Source organism: Phacochoerus africanus, chromosome 11 (genome assembly GCF_016906955.1).
Source record: "Phacochoerus africanus isolate WHEZ1 chromosome 11, ROS_Pafr_v1, whole genome shotgun sequence".
Lineage (NCBI taxonomy): Eukaryota > Metazoa > Chordata > Mammalia > Artiodactyla > Suidae > Phacochoerus > Phacochoerus africanus.
In genome coordinates, this window is record NC_062554.1 from 11347489 (window position 1) to 11367988 (window position 20500).

Consider the following 20500-nt stretch of genomic DNA (forward strand, 5'->3'; position numbering starts at 1 on the left):
TAGACAATTAAGTGAATAAGTATGGCTGTGTTCCAATAAAACTCTGTTTATGGATACTGAATTCTGAATTTTATATAATTTTTACATGTCATGAAATATTAACCAAAGCCAAAGTTACAGCTCTCTCTAGGGCATGTGGGATACTAAAAATAAAGGGGTAAATATACACACTGCTTGTTCGCTTCTGAAGTAGCACTGAACTTTGAAATGCTATGGGGGGGGGAATAAATTTTTAATCTCTTCAGTTATCTGTGTTAAAAATAAATAATAAATAATGTATTACTAAATGCTAGAGCTCCCCACATAAACTGCTGTCCTAAAGGTAGAGCTCTGCAGTAAAACAGACATTAGAGGAAATAGTTTGGCAGATCATCATGCCAAGCAGAATGCTCTGATTAAAGTCCTTAGCTAAGAACCTCTTGTAAAGAAGAAAGACCAGTCTACGGGATTCAAAAATTCCATTATTAATGCAAACTTGGTAACTCAGGAGAAATTCATTCTCTCTCAGTTTGGAGGCCCAAGAGTAATCAAGGTGCCGTCAGGCCCAGGCTCACTCTGGTGGCTCGGGGGAGAATTTGGTCTCGCCTCTACTAGCTTCAGGTCGCCTGGGTCGACTGGCGGCATGCCTTGGCCCTTCTTGGCTAAGTGCCTCATCATGCCGATCCCCACCTTCACGATCACATCCCTTCCCTTCTCTGTGTGGTCTCCTCTGTATGTGTGTCTGTTCTCCCTTTGTCTCTCCATTACAATATACGAGATTGTAATTAGGGCCCACGCAGGTAATCCAAGCTCCTTCTTGACAGATCCTTAATTTAATCACACCTTTTGCCTTTATGATAACAGTTACAGGTTCTGGAGATTAGGATGTGGCTATATGTTTTTGAGGGTCACCAATCAACTTAATACACCAATTTTATCAATAATCATTTCTTTGTAAACAATACCAAAATAAAAAGAAATTCCCTTGAGCTAGTAGTAGATTAAAAAAATTCTTGGGGTATAATAGTGAATGTTTGTCATGACAATTCTCAGAGAAAATATATGTTAACTTCACCAAAATTGTTTGTGTCTCTTGTATAACTAATTCCTCTCTTCTTTCGATATGTGGAAATTAGACTTTCTGACGTTAATCCAGGCCAGGGTTAAATGTTCAGTGGGGCTATTAGACCACTCAATTGCAGGGCTCCCCAAACCCTTAGAAAACAGTATCTGTTTATAAAGAGTCTGAAAACATAGCATATGTCCAAGGGGGAGATAAATTAGGAGATTGGGATTAACGTACACAGATTAACTACCTATAAAACAGATAACCAGGGAGTTTCCATCATGGCTCAGTGGTAACAAAGCCAACTAGTATCCATGAGAATACGCGTTTGATCCCTGACCTCACTCAGTGAACCAGGGATCCAGCATTGCTGTGAGCTGTGGTATAGGTCACAGAAGCAGCTCAGATCCTACATTGCTGTGGCTGTGGTGTACGCTGGCAGCTACAGCTCCAATTTGTCCCCTAGCTTGGGAACTTCCATACACACACACACACACACACACACACACACTGAATCACTTTTTTATATACCTGAAACTAACACAACATGGAAAATCAATTATACTTCAATTAAAAATAGCATATTTTCTAGGAAACAGCCTTCTAAGGATACTGATCCCATCAGCAGGCACTGAATAACTTGAAGTAATTATCAAAGATTTGTCTTCCACTTTGGCTGATATAATAAATAACACAGCCTGAGCCATCAGTGTACAATATATAACAGTTTAAATTCTTTAGCCTAAGTAGTTATGAAAAATAAAAAAGCCCTAGATTTTCTTCTGACCAACCAGAGCCATTATTAATATCTTGTGTTGTACCTGATTAAAGATAAATTGTGGCTTAATTGAGTAGGTAGTATCTATTAAATACAATTTAGAGGACTTCCATTAGACTTGATTTTGTAGCAGTGGATGCTACTTGAAATGCAGTATTTCAGGAATATTAATTTATCGATGCCATTAACTGTATATTTTCAACAGTGAGAGAACAAATGAGTGTAACACACAAATTTGCTTAATAAGCCTTTGATACTAGGCAATCATTCATTCAGCAAGCATGCTCTGTGTGTTCAAAAAACATAAATCCTGCTCTCAAGATACTCACATTTGAGTAAAGGAGATAAGACAGACAGAAAAAGTATCATAAAAGTACCACGACAGTGGTCACTAAGAAGTGACCTTCTTAGAATTGGACTACAGAAAACTTCAAATGGATTACTTGATATCAGAACATTATGAATTAAAAATTTAAAAAACCAAAGCTGTTAACTAGGATAAATGACATGTTCAATGATTCAACTAATAGATAAATGTAAGTGACAACAACTGGTGAACAATTCTAGGCAAAAATCCAGCCCCGATGGTGGGATTCTCTCCTTGGGTGTATTATTTCCCACTATAAATATCACACTAAAATAAGGATATTCAAAGTGCTGGTTACTAATTAGATGAGGAGTTTGTACCAGAATGTATTTTAACAAACTATTTTCTCCACCAAGAAAATCTTGCTATGGAAAGAAAAAAGTTGACTGAACTAAACAGTGTATTTGGTGATACAGCTGATATAAATATTCAGTTGTTCTAAAATGTGAAACAAAATAATTAAAGACAAATGGGTGGGTAAAATAAGTTTTAGCAGATTTCAGAGAAAGTGAACTGTATCTGCTTTAATTTATGATAAGTGAAAATAATGAATGTGGTAAGAAGCAATTAAATGCATTAAAATTTTGACGAAGTTGGTCCAGAAACAAACTCATTTAAGATTTTTTTAGGAGTTCCTGTAGTGGCGCAGCAGAAACGAATCCAACTAGTATCCACGAGGATGCAGGTTTGATCCCAGCCCTCGCTCAGTGGGTTGGGGATACGGCACTGTAGCTCTGAGCCGTGGTATAGGTCGCAGATGCAGTTTGGATCCCGTGTTGCTGTGGCTGGGGTATAGGCCTAAAGCTATAGCTCCAATTCGACCCCTAGCCTGGAAACTTTCATATGCTGCAGGTGCTGCCCTAAAAAGAAAAAAAAAAAAAAAGATTTTTTTTTAAAGTCTTGGGAATCCTTTACCAACAAATGTTATACTATTGCAAGATTATAATTCAATTTTCTCTTTGTTAAAATGACAGATTGATCTTTGAATAATCTTCTCCTTAAAATTTGAACTAAATCTTTACTTACATTGCAGGTCAGTTGCCAAAATAGTCGAAGTCCTATTATTTCCCCTAAAATAACAGTGTGCTTTGTGCTAACTTTGTCATGCCTAGTATTATTTTTAAAAAAGAATAAAAAGCAAGAGTTTCTCATTTCTGAAGGAGCTCAAGCTCCTTAAAATTGCACTTTAAAACACTGTATTATCAGTCTGCTTAATAGGTAGTAAAACTACAAACATTCATAGTTCTCTGAAGTACTTAATATGAAGTGACCAACCCAGTACAACAACATTTTATATATATATATATATCACCTTTCCAACATAGGACTCTAAATTCAGAAAAAATAGAATTCCCTGAACAATTCAGGAGGTAGTGACAGACACACAGTCAAAAATCTGAGTTTAACTTTACAGTCCATCATCTATTTCCATAGTGCTGCATCTGCAGATTCAACCAACCAGACTGTGTAGTAATTCAGTACATATTTATTTTTTTAATCTGCATACAAGTGGAACCATGCAGTTCAAGTTCCTATTGTTCCCAGGGTCAAGTGTAAAATTATTAATTTTTTTTCAAAGAAATAGTAAGATATCCCATGCTCTTGGAGTGGAAGAAATAACATTGTTAACATGGCCATACTACCCAAAGCAACATACAGATTTAATGCAAAAATCTATCAACTTACCCATGATATTTTTCACATAACTAGAACAATTAATCCAAAATGTTATATGGAACCATAGAAGACCCAGAATTGCCAAAGCAATTCTGAAGGAAAAGAACAAAACGGGAAGCATAATCCTCCCAGACTTCAGACAATACTACAGAGCTACAGTAATAAAAACAGTGTGGTATTGGTTCAAAAACAGATATATGGATCAATGGAATAGAATAGAGAGCCCAGAAATAAACCCACACACCTAAGGACAATTAATCTTTGAAAAAGAAGGTAAGAACATAAAATGGGGAAAAGACTGTCTCTTCAGCAAGTGGGATTAGAAAAGTTAGTCAGCCACATGTAAATCAATAAAGTAAGAACACAACCTCCCACCATGCAAAAACAAAAAAATTCAAAATGGCTTAAAGACCTAAATATAGTACATGATACCATAAAACTCCTAGAAGAAAACATAGGTAAAACATTCTCTGACATAAATTGGAATAATGTTTTCTTAGGTCAATCTCCCAAGGAAATAAAGGAAAAACAAAAATAAGTGGGACCTAATCAAACTTAACTACCTTTTGCACAGCAAAGGAAATCATTTTTAAAAAAATGAAAAGACAACCCATGGAATGGGAGAAAATGTCCGCAAATGATGTGACCAACAAGGGCTTAATCTCCAAAATATACAAATAGCTCACATAACTCAACAACAGAAAAACAAACAACCCAATCAAAAAAATGGGCAGAAGACCTAAATAAACATTTCTCCAAAGAAGACATACAGATGGCCAACAGGCACATGAAAAGATGCTCGACAATGCTAATTATTAATGAAATGCATATCAGAACTATGATGAAGTATCACCTCACACCAGTCAGAATGGCCATCATTAAAAAGTCTACAAATAATAAATGTTGGGGAGCGTGTGGAAAATGGGCAACTCTCTTACCCTATTGATGAGAAAGTTAATTGGTGCAGCCATTATAGAAAACAGTAGGGAGACTCCTCAGAAAACTAAACAGAGTTGCCATATGATCCTGCAATTCCACTCCTGGGCATATACCTGTACAAAGCTATAGTTCAAGAAGATATATGCACCCCTATGTTTGTAGCAGCACTATTTATAATAGCCAAGATATGGAAACAAGCTAAATGTCCACTGACAGATGAATGGATAAAGAAGATGTGGTACATATATACAATGGAATATTACTCAACCATAAAAAGAACAAAATAATGCTATTTGCAGCAACATGGATGTAACTAGAGATAATCATACTAAGCGAAGTAAATCAGAAAGACAGTACCACGTGATATTACTTATATGCAGAATCTAAAATATGACACAAATGAACATATATATGAAACAGAAACAGACTCATAGACATAGAGAACAGACATGTTGTTGTGGGGGCTCGGGGGAGGGGAAGACAGAAGTACTGGGAGTTTGGGATTAGCTAATACAAACTAGTATATAGAGAATGGATAAAACAAATGTTCCTATGTAAGCACAGGGAACTACAACTAATATCCTGTGATAAACCACAGTGGGAAAGAATATGAACATTCTGCACAGCAGAAATTAACATAATATTTTAAATCAACCATACTTCAATAAAATTTTTTAAAGAATGATGTTAAAATTCCCCTTTGTGAGTTTAAGGAAGTTCCCTTATAGTTCTACTCTGCTGGGAGTTTTTAATCACAAATGGAATTTAGTTGAATATTGATTGTCGAATGTTTTTGCTACATCAATCTAAGTAATCATGTAGTTTTCTTTAGCTTGTTAATATAGTAAATTATATTGACTTATTTTTTTTTTTAATGTTGAACCAATCTCACACTCCCAAGATGACCCCACTTGGTCATGATATATTTTCTTTTTCATGCCATCATGCATTTGAGATGCTAATATTTTGCCAAAGTGTTTTCTGTCTATGTTCGTAAATTATAATTATCATTGACACAGAGGGATTATATCATGATTAGTGTTCTATTGCTACTGTAACAACACAAATTTAGTGGACTGAAGCAACACAAGTATATTATTTTATGGCTTTTTAGGTTGGAAGTCTTGTCTGGGTCTCACTTGACTAAAATCAAGTTGCCAGCAGGGCCATGCTCCTTTCTAGTGTCCCATAGAGAGGGATAATCCATTTCCTGCTCATTCAGGCTGTTGGCAGAATTTAGTTTTTTGTGGCTGAAGACTTAGGTCCTCATTCCCTTGCTGTCTGTCACCTAAAGGCCATCCTTATCTTCTAGAGGGAACCTGCATTCCTTGGCTCATAGCCTGGTTCCTTCATCTTCAAAAGTAGCAACACTGGGTTGCGTCTCTCTCATGCTTGGAACATCCCTTCCTTTTCTTCACTGTTGCAGCTTTTTAAAAAATTACTCAATGAATTTTATTACTTTTATAGTTGTACAATGTTGCAGCTTTTTGATTGCAACTAGAAAAGATTCTCTCCTGTTAAGAACTCTTGTGATTATATTGGACCCACCCATATAATCCAGGATAATCTCCTCATCTAAGGATCCATAACCTCAATTAAATCTGCAAAGAACTTTTTATCAGGGATGGTAACATATTTACCAATTCCAGATATTATGGCACAACCATCTTTGGGAGGCCATTATTCTGCCTACCACATGTTGTAAAAATGAGGCAAATTCTCCAAGGAGACATACTAAACCTAAATATGTATGCTGTTAACAAGAGAGATTCAAAAATGTATGAAGCAGAATTTACAGATTGAAAAGAAATATAGAAATCAACAATTACGGTTTTTTTGTTTTGTGTTTTTTTTTTGTCTTTTTTTTTGCCTTTTCTAGGGCCACTTCCCAGGGCATATGGAGGTTCCCAGGCTAGGGGTCTAATCCGAGCTGTAGCCACCGGCCTACGCCACAGCCACAGCAATGTGAAATCCGAGCCGCGTCTGCAACCTACAACACAGCTCATGGCAGTGCCAGATCCTTAACCCACTGAGCAAGGCCAGGGATTGAACCCTCAACCTCATGGTTCCTAGTTGGATTCATTAACCACTGTGCCATGATGGGAACTCCAACAATTATGGTTGAAGACTTCACTACTCTTCTCTCAGTAATGGATAGAATGGGCAGAAAATCCTTAAGAACAGAGACAATGTGAACAGCATTATTAGCCAACTTGACCTAACAACATTTACAGAACAATCTCTTTAACGAATGCAGACTATACATGTCTCTCACAGACTCTTGAAATATTAAGACAGGCCATATTCAAGACCATAAAACGAATCATAGTAAATTTAAAAAAACAGCAATCACATAAAGTATGCACTCAGATGAGAACACAATTGCATTAGAAACCAACAATAAGAAAATAACTAGGAAATCTAAACTATTAAAAATTAAAATATTTCTAAATAACCTATGAAAACTCAAGGAAAAATTTTAAATATTTGGAACTAAATAAAGATTAAAATGTCACATATCAAATCTATGCAATGAAGCTAAAGCAGTACTTAGAGGTAAATTAAGTGCCTATGCTAGAAAAAAAAGACTTAGAATCAGTAACCTAAATTTCTGCTTCAGCAAACTAGAAACAAAAGATAAAATCAAACCCAAAGCAAACAAAAGGAATAAAGTATAAAGACTTTAGCAAAAATCTATGAAATTACTAACAAAAAACCCGCAATAAAACCTTAGTGCTCCTTTGACAAAATCAACGCATTTGATAGATCTCTAGCCAGGTGAATGGAAAGAGAAGGGGGAAGAGAACTACAAACTATGGAAAGCAAGAATAAAAGAGGAAATATAATCACTGGCCTCACAGTCACTAAAAAGATAATATTATGAGCAACTCTGTCCATAAACTCAATAACTTAATAATACAGACTAATCTGAAAAGACAAACTAACAATAATCACTGAAGAAGAATGAGATAAACTCAAAGCCATGTATCTATTAATGAAATTGATTTTGTAAGTAAAAATTTTTCCACAAAGAAAACTTTAGGCTCAGGTGTGCTTACTTTTGAATTCTACCAAATACACAAGAATAAATAATACCAATTCTACACAGCTTCTTCCAGGAAATACAGAAGACAAACATTTTTAACTCATTTGTGAGGTCAACATTATCATAACACCAAAACCAGATAATGACATTACTAGAAAATTACAGACCAATATTCCTTATGAAAATCTTGTGAATTTTATTTATTTATTTTTTATCATTTTAGAGCTGCACCCACGGCATATGGATGTTCCCAGGCTAGAGGTCGAATCGAAGCTGCAGCTGCTGGCCTACACCACAGCCACAGCAACCTGGGATCTGACCCATGTCTGCGACCTACACGACAGCTCAGGGCAACACTGGATCCTTAACCCACTGAGCAAGGCCAGGGATCAAACCTGCGACCTTATGGATACTACTCGGGCTCGTTACCACTGAGACACAATGGAAACTCCAATCTTGTAAATTTTAAGTTTCAAACATTATTAGTTTCATAAACTCTATTTGGTTCTTTTTATACCTCACACATCTCTCATTGTATAGTTTTTCTTTAAATTCTTGATACATTTATAATAGTTTCTTAAAGGACCCTTTCTGTTAATTCTATCAGTTTTGTCTTTTCTGGATCTTTTTTTTTTTTTGCTTTTTAGGGCTGAACCCGCAGCATATGGAGGTTCCCAGGCTAGGGGTCCAATCGGAACTGCAGCCACCGGCCTACACCAGAGCCACAGAAATGCAGGATCTGAGCCACGTCTGTGACCTCCACCATATTTGATGGCAATGCCAGATCCTTAACCCATAGATTGAGGCCAGGGATCTAACCCAGGTCCTAGTCGGGTTCGCTAACCACTGAGCCATGATGGGAACTCCCTGGATCTTTTTTTAATGCATAGTTTTGTTCCTGGTTTTAAGTGACATTTTCCTGTTTCTTTGTATGACTAGTAATTTTATTATTGGCTGCTGGACATTGTGACTGCTAGACTGTTAGAGGCTTGACATTGCTGTCCCTTTTAAAGTATAGTAAAATATTTTGAGCAGGCATTTAGGTTACTGTTTTAGAGTAGGTCTTAAATGGCCTTTACTCTAGAGCTAGTTTAGCCCTATTACTGAGGTGTGACCTTTTGGGGGTTTACACATGTTCAGGAAAGTCTATCTTCCAGGATGGCTGGTTAGAACTTAAATATCTTCCAGAGCCCCACCATCTTTTAGAAGGGTTCAGTTAAAGCTCCCTAGTAGAACTTTGTCCAACCTTCTGGAGGTTCGCCTATTTGTCTGCATCTTAGATAGCAGCAATATACTCAAACAGACCCCATGGAGATTTCTGGAGGCCTTTCTCTAGAAAGTTCTCTCCATTCTGGTATTCTTCCCTCAACATTACCACTACCTCAATCCCCCCCAAAATCCAATCTCTCTCTCCTCAATTCCACAAGATAGCCATGATTTGGTTACATTCCTCCTGCTATGTAATAACTGCAAAGTGCTTCCAGGCAAAACATGAGGGGCAATCCTAACAGGCTTCCTAGTGTAAGCAAACACTGTCATCTCAATTAGATACCAATCCATCTGTATCAGAGAACTGAGTCAGAATTGCCAATATTAAATTTTAGAGCAGAAGCAGATAACTCTGTGGATACACTCTGTAACCCTAGATATAGCAGGACGTTAACTATGCCAGATTGAATGAACTGATGAGGGCCATCTAATTATGCTTATTTATTTTGGAATTTTGTTGACGCTCATTTAACGTTCTATTTTCTGATGAGCATATGATAAAACCCATTTTCTTTTGACTTTTCTATAATTTTTATGCTTGTACAAAACATTCCTTGTATTTGGTAGCTTGTTTTCATCACTTCACAGAATTCGGGTACAATATTTTTACTGAGTCTCTACGTTTCTGGGAAATGCAGTTATTTGTGTGAGTTGAATAAAAATCTATCCTCCTGGAGTTTCTGCCATGGCACAACTGGTTAAGAATCCGACTGCAGCAGCTCAGGTTACTGCGGAGGTACGAGTTTGATCCCCAGCCCGGAGCAGTAAGTTAAAAGATCCAGTGTTTCCACAGCTGTGGTTCAGGTCACAGCTGCAGTTCAGATTCAGTCCCTGACCCAGAAACTTCCCTATGTTACAGGTGCAGCCATAAAAAGAAAAAAAAATCTATCTTCCTTCTCATTAGGATATAATTGGACAATCTGATTGTGTAATTAAGGCCCTATCTGAAGGATCATATTTCAGGATATATTTCATTCAACCCAATATGATAAACCTCAAGCCTCATTAAGGACACAGGTGCAACTGGTATTTGGAACTAATTCTATGATCCTTCCTAGGCAAACTGTCCAGTGTCTGTTGTTGTACAGTGTCCCAGCTTTAAATGTAGTAAGAATATCCACTGACTTGCAGTTAAAGGAGAGAGGACTTTGCCCACATTTTAAAATACACAGATGAATTTATTTTGTAAATAACAGTGATTAAAAAGGGCTCTAGAATGATGAGGACTATTAAAAATGAAGTTCTAGATTCCCTGCATATGCTCCAGACAGAAACTAATTTAATACCCTTAGCAGTTGTTTGACATAATGTGTATATTTGCTGATTATGTAATAAGGAACATTATGTGTGTTAACTGACCGTTCTTACTGCACTGATATGAATCAATAAAGCCAAATACTACAAAAATCATAATGAGACCAGTCCCTAAATAATCTACAGAGATTATTTATGATCACAAGAGAAGACAAATTATTCAAAATTTAGGAATAAGGCAAAAGGTGATTGCTGGACTTTGTAATATCATGGTAGCACATGGTTTAACAAGCACACCTAAGGATCATTGGACTCTTACGGAAATACACCTTTCTTTGAATTATAAATTACTATTTATTATTCACTAGAGTCAGACTACATAAAGTTAGATGTCGGCTTACAGAAAACAAATAAAAGTGGAAATGATTTTTGTCCGGTAGAGATGCAAATGAGTTCTGACAGAGAAGACAATTCCAAAGATACACTTTATTATTATAGAATATACTGACTGGATTAATGTACTAGGTTTGTATCCAACTTAGGAATGTAATTTCAGCTTTTCTTTGTTACATGACCACTTGCATCTTGGTTTCTCACATCTCTTTCGAGTGGGTTTTGTCATCCTGCTTGCCCTCGCATTAACATATTAAATAAAACTTGTACTCTGCTCATTACCTATACGCATGAGAATTACATTTTTATAATTTTGAGATTCACTTTCAGAAAAGGATATAGAAATGCTCCACATAAATGTTGGTTTTACTGGAAAAAGAGGAATTCAGCTGAGCTTCCAGGGACAATTCCCAAAACTTCAATATCTATGTTTACTTCATTATCCATCAGATTAACTACCTAATTTTCAGACATGATTTCAAGAATAATAACTTTACTGATAAGCAGTAATCAACTCATGACCACCAATCCATAATTATACCCATCCAAATGAAGAGCAACCCACAATAATTTTCACAAATAAAACCAATTTCTTAGCTATGGAAAATTACCCAAACATCCAAATCTTTTCAGTCATGTGCAATACCATTTCAATCACCTCTGACCACATGGCATCCAAACAAAGAAAGTTCCACAATCAAACCCAAAAATAAAGCCCCCTAGATAACCACATTGGAAGTCAAGGTTTCAGGGTACTCATTTAGTAGCCAGAGTAACAGCATAATTAAACTCTGCAAAAAGACCACCAAAATATGCTAAAATAAAACCATTAATCCTAAAGATATCCACAAAAATGTATTATAAGAGCATATCCAACCCTACCACTTACAATATGTAGCTCTTATGAGCCATAGGTTACACGTTAGATACATTAACAGCCTTTTCATTTGGAACACACATTTGCCAAAACATTATCTATGGCTAACTAAACATATACATTCTAATGAAGCTTCTCAAGTTTATACCTGTCTTTTTATTCATGTATGATAAGACTTGTATAGAGAGCCTACATACACACAGAACCTGGAAGGCCAGATTGATCCTATCACTTTCACATGTGGAAAGAGCATTTACTCTGAGGTGACATAGTAATTACTCTAGTTAATACTATTTTATAGAATGAATTTGAAAGGGATAAGTCTATCCTTACATAATTCTTTACTTTTCACTTTTTTAACATGAAAAAGGATCAAATCAGTCCTTAGGATTAACATGAAAAATAAATAATATATATATATTATTTCCGTTCCACCTTAGTACATAAACAAAAAGTTTTTTTTTTTTTGGTCTTTTTAGGGTCACACCCACGGCATACGGCAGTTCCCAGGCTAGGGGTTGTATTGGAGCTGTAGCCACCAGCCTACACCACAGCCACAGCCACACCAGATCTGAGCCATGTCTGTGACCTACACCACAGCTCACGGCAACACCAGATCCTTAACCCACTGATCGAGGCCAGGGATTGAACCCACAACCTCATTGTTCCTAGTCAGATTCGTTTCCGCTGCACCATGATGGGAACTCCCAGCAAGAGTATCTTACAGTTTATTTTCCTAATTACATAACAACCTGCTAAGAGAGCTATTACCACAGCTGAGCCCCAACCATGATGGCTCTGCTGCCACAGGTGCCGACAATATGAACGAATGCTGTCTGCGCTGCTCGGATATTTACTGTCAAAATCAAAGACTCAAAATGAGTAGATCTGATGGGAAGCCTCTAGGTTACACAGATTTCCTCGAGGCATATGATAACCTGGAAAGCGCTGTTTTGTTTTAACCTATCTTGAGAAGGCAGGCTTGACCTTTATCAAATGCAAATTTGTCCTTTAGTTTTACTCATTTTAAAATGCTGAAGATGGAGTTCCCGTCGTGGCGCAGTGGTTAACGAATCCGACTAGGAACCATGAGGTTGCGGGTTCGGTCCCTGCCCTTGCTCAGTGGGTTAACGATCCGGCGTTGCCGTGAGCTGTGGTGTAGATTGCAGACGCGGCTCGGATCCTGCGTTGCTGTGGCTGTGGTGTAGGCCGGTGGCTACAGCTGCGATTCAACCCCTAGCCTGGGAACCTCCATATGCCGCGGGAGCGGCCCAAGAAATAGCAACAACAACAAAAAAAAAATAAAAGACAAAAAAAAAAAGCTGAAGATAATTCTAAACTCTCTAACTTGTTAAGCACTACTATAATCTCTTCATAACATATTTTCCCAGATTTTTCTCCCAACCTATCCCCTCCCTACACCTCCTTTGGTCTCTCTCCTTCCTTTCACCCTTCCTTTCTTCTCTCTCTCTCTCTCTCTTTCTCACACACACACACACACACACACACACACACACACACACACACTATATCCTCTCTTGCTTCGGTGTACTGTAATCTCTGAAAGAAACCAGTATCACTGCCTGTGAGCCCCCTTAGTACTTATCTTCTCTCAGCTCAAATGATACCTTTGTATGAAGTATTCTCCAACTCTCTTAAGTAGAACCATTCACTCTGTCCTCAAAATTACAGTGTTCACAGCAAATACTTTCTATTTTACCACATCTCTGCTAGCCCATACATCCCCTTCTTTCCAGAATCCCCCATCCCCATCCCCATCCCTCAGCCTGAGCTAGAAATTGTTCTTGTGTGCTCCTAACTTTAGCACTTACAGTGAGCTGCAATTGCCTCTTTCTTACACCAGTTTGTGAACTCCATTAGAGCTAGGTGTAATCACCATCGTAATTCATGTGTCTAGTGCCCAATAGGTATGCAACACACAGGTGTTGAAAGGTAAGAAAGAATCCAGAATTAACGTTTCCTAGTCTACTCATCCACCCCTGTGAACGCCTCAAGATGTGCCCAGGAAAATGCTATTTACTTAAGAGATGTTAACCATAACAGTTTAGGAAATACTGAGATAAAAACAAATTAAATGACAAAAGTAGGTTTACAAGTTTGTCTTCAGAATTTCCAATGAATGTAAAATGTAGCAATGCGACTGACTGCATAACTGCAATAGCCCTCCTGCCAATGATATTGACAGTCCTGCTATCAAACTGGGATGAAACTGTGTACACCTGGCTAACTTCATCTAAAGCCTTTATCTCTAGGAGTTGGGGAATGTGTCTTACCCGTGAATGTGAAAACCATCTGCCTGCATTCAGAGTCGACAGGAAACTCCAATCAAATAAGGAAGGGTGTGTGAAAGAGGCATTTGGCTTGACCTCCTTGATATTGGTTGTTCTTCTCAGGTTATTGTCATGCATGAGAAAAGGCACATCATCATTACTGCAGGCAGAGGGGGAAAAGAGGGGAAGGTGTGGATAGGCTGAATGCAGCCACCTTGGCAGATAAGGTTCTCAAAAAGCCCATCGAGGTCACAAGTCTTACTAGGGTTCCTTACTCCCTCCCGCGTCTTAGCAAAGGGATAAGCACCAGTAATTTATACTTTGACATCAACATTTTTCTGCCCAAGGAAGCAATCGCTTGCATGTACAGGAACTGTTATTAGTTGCTGCTATCCAGGGAATTCTGGGTCAAGAAAACAATAGGCAGAGTAATGATCTGAGAGTAGGGTGAGTGGAGTGTGGATGGGACAAGGCCCTGAGATCCCCAGAACCACACCAAGCAGGCACCCACACAATCTTCCTGTCTTTCTAACTCACTTCCCAGGTGGCAACTGCCCTGAGTATTTCTGGTCCTAGACCCTTCGCATCAGACGTCATCATTAGAAAAGTTCATCTGAAAACTTCTATCTGCTATATGCCTTGAAGAATCTCTGCTTTTATGAAAACCTCTTTCTCATTAAAACACATATGAAGAAAAATCTGAACTGACAATGAAGGAGTAACAGGGTTGAAAGCCTACTGCTCTTAGACAACTGGAAAACTGGACAGAATAGAAGAGCGAACTTTTTTAGGAAATGGACAATGGGGAGGGAGCACAGTGTAATGAACTCTCAAAAAAGGTAAACAAATGAAATGAGCTCTACGATGACCCAGGCTTCCTTCTTGCAGGTAAATACTAGAATGCGGCATGGGGCAAGGAAGGGGGCATCTAAAAAGGACCCAGCTACAGTAATAAAAAGAGGAGAAAGAGATAAGATTAAGGAGAGGTCAAGACAAATAAAATTTGTTGGATAGAGACCTTTAGAGAATGGAGCTATGCAAAAAGAAAGCATTCCAGGGAGTTCCTGTCATCGCATAGCAGAAACGAATCTGACTAGTATCTATGAGGATGCAGGTTCGACCCCTGCCCTTGCTCAGTAGGTCAGGGATCCAGTGTGGCCATGAGCTATGGGGTAGGTCACAGACGTGGCTTGGATCCCAAGTTGCTGTGGCTGTGGCCCGCAGCTGTAGCTCCGATTCGACCCCTAGCCTGGGAAACTCCATGTGCCACAGGTGTGGCCTTAAAAAGCAAAAAACAAAAAACGAAAAGCATTCCAGGGAAATATGCAGAGGTCCCTTGAAATATGGTTGAATATCAATTTGTGCATGTGCAGAGTAAAACTCTATGAAGCTTGCCAAGAACAACTTCCAAGAAAAGGAAAATTACCAGAAAGTTCTAAAACAATTTGCAGGGTTCACAGAGGGATACGACTCATTCAAGTTCTATCAGTGACAGTGAAGTAACTTCAATAATTACATGGGCACATCTTTGAAATGGGAATAATTTAAAACTAGAGTGACTTTAGAGCCTCCATAAAAGAACTTTTAAAAACAAGCCTCCAAAGGATCAAATTAATTGCAAGTAACTTAACTGACTGCTAGAAAAAGTCCAAAATTCTTAAAAGGAATACAAGAAAATATGCCACTCGGCATGGTAAAAATTACAAAGTCTGGCATGTAACTGAAATTTACCAGACATGTAAAGAACTAGGAAAATGTAACCACAACCAGGAAAAATTACTCAATAAAAGCAAACTCGGGGGTTTCCATTGTGGCTCAGCATGTTGAGAACCTGATCAGAATCCATGAGCATTTGGGTTTGATCTCTGGCCTCGCTCAGTGAGTTAATGATCCAGCATTGCCACAAGCTGCAATGCAGGCCACAGATGCAGCCTGGATCCAGCGTTGCTGTGGCTGTGGTGCAGGCCAGTAGCTACAGCTCTGACTGGATCCCTGCCTAGCAGAGAACTTCCCTATGCCATAGATGTAGCCCTAAAAAGAAAAAAAACTTGCAAATGATAGAGTAACAGAATTATAACTGAAACAAAAATTTTACTAGATGAGTTTAACAGCAGATTAAATATTATAGATCATGTAAAGATCAGTGAATTTGAAGAGGTAGCAATAGAATCTATCCAAATGAACTGTGAAACAATATCAAGCAGTATTATATATGTGTGACTGGGGTCCTAAAAAGAGGAGAGGAACAGAAAAAAAAAAAAAACTGAGGAAGTAAAAGTGAAAAAATACAAAATTTTATAAAAATTAAGCATCAAGAGATCCAAAAATATTAATGAATACCCAAAAAAATATGTAAGAGTACACATACACATGTGCATACCCCATAGTAAGAATTATTATAACCAAATTGTGGGAAATTGATGAGGAAAAGAATATTGTAAATGTAGTCACAGAAAAAGAAAATATATATCTAGAGAGAAATAAAAATAAGCATACAACAGACTTCTCATCAGAAAATACGAGGCAAAGAAAACAATGAAACATTTTTTTTGGCTGATGTAGAAGTTCCTGAGCCAGGAATCAAACCCACGCCACAGCAGCAACCCAAGCCACAGCAGTGACAACACTGGATCCTTAACCCGCTAAACCACAAGGGAACTCCAAAACAACACATTTTCTTTTATTTTATCTTATCTAACTTTATTGTCTTTGTTTGCAAATTTCAAGGGTAAGCTTAGATGTAAACTGGAGTTAATTTCAGTCAGTTTCAGCTCTTAGCACACTAGCTGCTACCCATCACAGGTCCCTAACCACATGACAAACAAATGTATACATGCTCCTGGAATTAATTGAACAGCAGCTCATGAGAGCGAAGGTGGCAAAAAATGAGCCTGTATTTCAAATATAGGGGTTCCCTGGTCTGATCACTATTTTTTTGCTACAAAAGGGCAGACAGGAAGGTGGGCAACCATGTTGGTGCACTTTCTTCCACTGTGGCAAAGCCCTCACCTTCTAACTCAAGTGATTTCCACAAGATTTAAAGGGACAGCACAGCTTTAAACCCTCCTCATTTTTCTCCATTTCTCCATATATGCCCAAGGGTAAGATCAAAACAACCTGAGAAAAATTAAGTTTAAACCTCACACAGAGACATCTTACAATTTTTAATTAAAAAGCAATAACAAAAAAGATAGCAAACACCAAAGAAGGGAGAGGGGATCTGATTTCCAATGTTACCACATTATTTGACTCAAAGGTCCAATTTTCAACCAAAAAAAAAAAAATCACAAGATATAAAAAAAAAAAACCAATAAAGTATGGCCCATTCGAAGGGAAAAAATATCAACAGAAACTGTCCCTGAAAAAGAGCTGATGGCAAATATACTAAACAAAGATTTTAAAACAACTGTCTTAAAGATACTCAAACAACTAGAGGAAAATTTGGATAAAGTCAAGAAAACAATGTACAAAGTGGAAGTATTAATAAAGAGATTTTTTAAATCCTAAAAAGAAACCAAAAAGAAATTCTGGAGCTGAAAAGTACAATAACTGAAATGAAAAGTTGACCACAGCAATTTGAAGGCAGATTTAAAAAGGCAGAAGAAAGAATCAGTGACCTGAAAGATAGGACAATACGACCTATTGAATCTAAGAATTAAAAAAAAGATTGAGGAGAAGTTACCAGCATCTGAGGGATAATCCAACACCAAAGCCAAACACACTACAACAACAAAAAAACCCACACATCAATATTCCTTATGAACACTGATGCAAAAACACTTAACAATATTCCTTATTAATATTGATGGAAAAAATCCTCAATAAAGTATTAGCAAATAGAATTCAGCAGTGTATTAAAAGGATTATATACAATGACCAAGTAGGATTTATTCCCAAAATGCAAGAATATTTCAACGTAATGAAGTCGATCAAGGTAATACATCACATTAAGAGGATGAAAGGGAAAAAAACACACAATCATCTCAATTAATGCAGAAGAGGCATTTGACAACATTCAACATCCTTTCATGATAAAAATTATCCACAAATTTGTAACAGAAGGAAAATACCCCAAATTAATAAAAGACATACATGAAAAACCCACAGCATACATCATATTCAATGGTGAAAGACGACGAAAAGCTTTTCCTCTAAAATTAGGAACAAGGCAAAGTTTTCTGCTTTTGGCACTTACATTCACAGTGACACTAAAAGTTCTAACCAGAGTAAGTAAGCAACATAGAAAAATAAAATTCATCCAAACTGTAATGGAAGAAAATAAAATTACTTCTGTTTCTAGATGATATAATCTTATATGCAGAAAGCCTAAAGTTTCTACAATGACAGCAACAAAGAAAATAAGTGAAATAAAAGCAGCAGAATACAAAGGAAACATCCAAAAATCAGTTCCATTTCTATAAAGTAACAATGAAGAATCTGTGTAGAAGTTCATGAAGTAAATCTCAAGGCATCCACTATAGACCCAAAGCGGCAAAAAAAAAAAAGATTTGTACTCCAAATATAGGAAATCTCTGCTCTGGTCAATGATTACAGAAATCTCAAAAACAGTTTCATTTGCAATAGCATCAAAAAGAATAAAACAGAGTATTTTAAAAATTAACTGAGCCAAGGAGGTGAAAGGCATATGCAATGAAACTAGAAAAAAAATTGCTGAAAGAAATGAAGGAAGACCTAAAGAAATGGAAATATATCCGACATTCACGGATTGGAAAAATTAACATCGTTAACATGTCATTTCACGTGCAATTTGTCTCGGCACGAACCTCTTTGGGTTGATCCGCTTGGTATTCTCTGTCCTTTATGAATGTGATGTCTGTTAATTCTCCTAGGTTAGGAATGTAATTATATCTTCAAACATGTCCTCTGCCTCTCTTTCTCTCTTCTTGGGACCCCCTTATAATATGAATGTTAGTATGCTTAATGTTGTCTCAAAGGTCTCTTAAACTGTCTTCATTTGTTTTCTTACTTTGCTCAGCTTCAGAAATTTCCACTACTCTGTCTTCTGTTAGCTGATCTGTTCCACGGTATTGTCTGATCTACCATTGATGCCTTCTAGTTTATTTTTTTATATCACTTAACTATATTCTTCAGCTCTGTTTGGTTCCATTTTCAAAATCTTTGCTAAAAATTCCTAATGTCTCCTTTGTTCATACATTCTCCCCCTATGTTCTCTTGAGCATCTTATTGATCTTTACCTTAAATTTGTCAGGTAGATTGTTTATCTCTCACTTTGTTCTTCTTCTGGATTTTTATCTTATTCCTTCTTTTGGAACATACTTCTGTGTGGACACATTTTGCCTATATCACTACTTCTATTTCTGTGAATTTCATAGGTTAGTACATTTCCTGATGTTGGAGAAGTGACCTTATTTTTTTTTCATTTTTTTTTTGTTACTCAAATGAATTTATCACATCTGTAGTTGTATAATGATCATAACAATCTGATTTCACAGGATTTCCATCCCTTAGGACATTTCCTATAGGGCCCAGTAGCACATTATCATCTGGTAACCATAGCTATATGCTTACAGTGTTGGTTACAGGGGCTGTGTGCATCCCTCTGTTGTGGTGGGCTGACTCTTGCAGGCACACAGGTAGGCATGACTGGCCTCTGGTCTGCTTAGACGCCAGGGCTTGCCTTGTGCAGATGCTGCTGGCCACTAGTGGGTGAGGCCATCCTGTAGGGCAACTTGCTGCTCAGCCAAAGGAGTCCCAGACCTGGTGCTGGCCCACAGATGGGTGGGACTCAATAGCAAGGTGACTAGCTAAATGCTCCAGGAGGCCCCACATGTAGCTCTGGCCCAATGTTGGGCACAAGTGGGGCCTCCATGGCTGGCTGCAGGGGGAGGGTTCGCAGAAATAGTGGCACCCAGCTGATAGATGTGGTTGTGGCCTGGAGGTATCCCAGGGCAGGCGTCAGTCTGCTGATGGGCATGGGCAATTTTTGACATGGCTGGCTGCAGGATCTGGAGATGATAATGGCCCATTGGTGAGTAGTACTGAGTCCTGACACAGCTGGCTGAGGGGCCCAAGGTGTGCAACAGCTGGTAATTTCCTGCTGTTGAATGGGGCCAGGAGCCTGGCTGAAAGGCTGGTGTTGGCACACTGGTGAGCAGGGCCAGGTCCCAGGGTGGCTGGGGGCTCAGATGTCCTATGGCACCTGTCCTACTGGTGGGTAAGGCTATGTCTCCAATAGGCTAGATACATGGTGCGGGGCATCCTAGGATTGGTGCCATACAACTGGTGGACATGGCCAGATCCTAGCATTAATAAGCTAGAAGAAGGATTTTATTTTACTTTATTTTAAATGATTTTTATTTTTTGATTACAGTTGGTTTACAATGTTCTGCTAATTTTCTACTGTACAGCAAAGTGACCCAGTCACACATACATATATACATTCTTTTTCTCACATTATCCTCCATCATGCTCCATTATAAGTGACTAGACATAGTTCCTAGTGCTATACAGCTGGATCTCATTACTTATCCATTCCAAGGGCAATAGTTTGCATCTATTAACCCAGACTCCCCCTCCCCCTTG

General features: G+C 37.9%; 1 protein-coding gene across 1 annotated transcript in view; it reads right to left on the reverse strand.

Annotated features, from left to right (window-relative positions):
• The window catches only part of LOC125112075 (glycerophosphodiester phosphodiesterase domain-containing protein 4-like), a 94541-nt gene that overhangs the window by 25037 nt on the left and 49004 nt on the right, over nt 1–20500 (reverse strand). The window contains exon 9 of the mRNA XM_047754333.1: nt 13940–14096. Within this exon, the coding sequence (XP_047610289.1) occupies nt 13940–14096 (157 nt within the window). The remainder of the gene's footprint in view (nt 1–13939; nt 14097–20500) is intronic.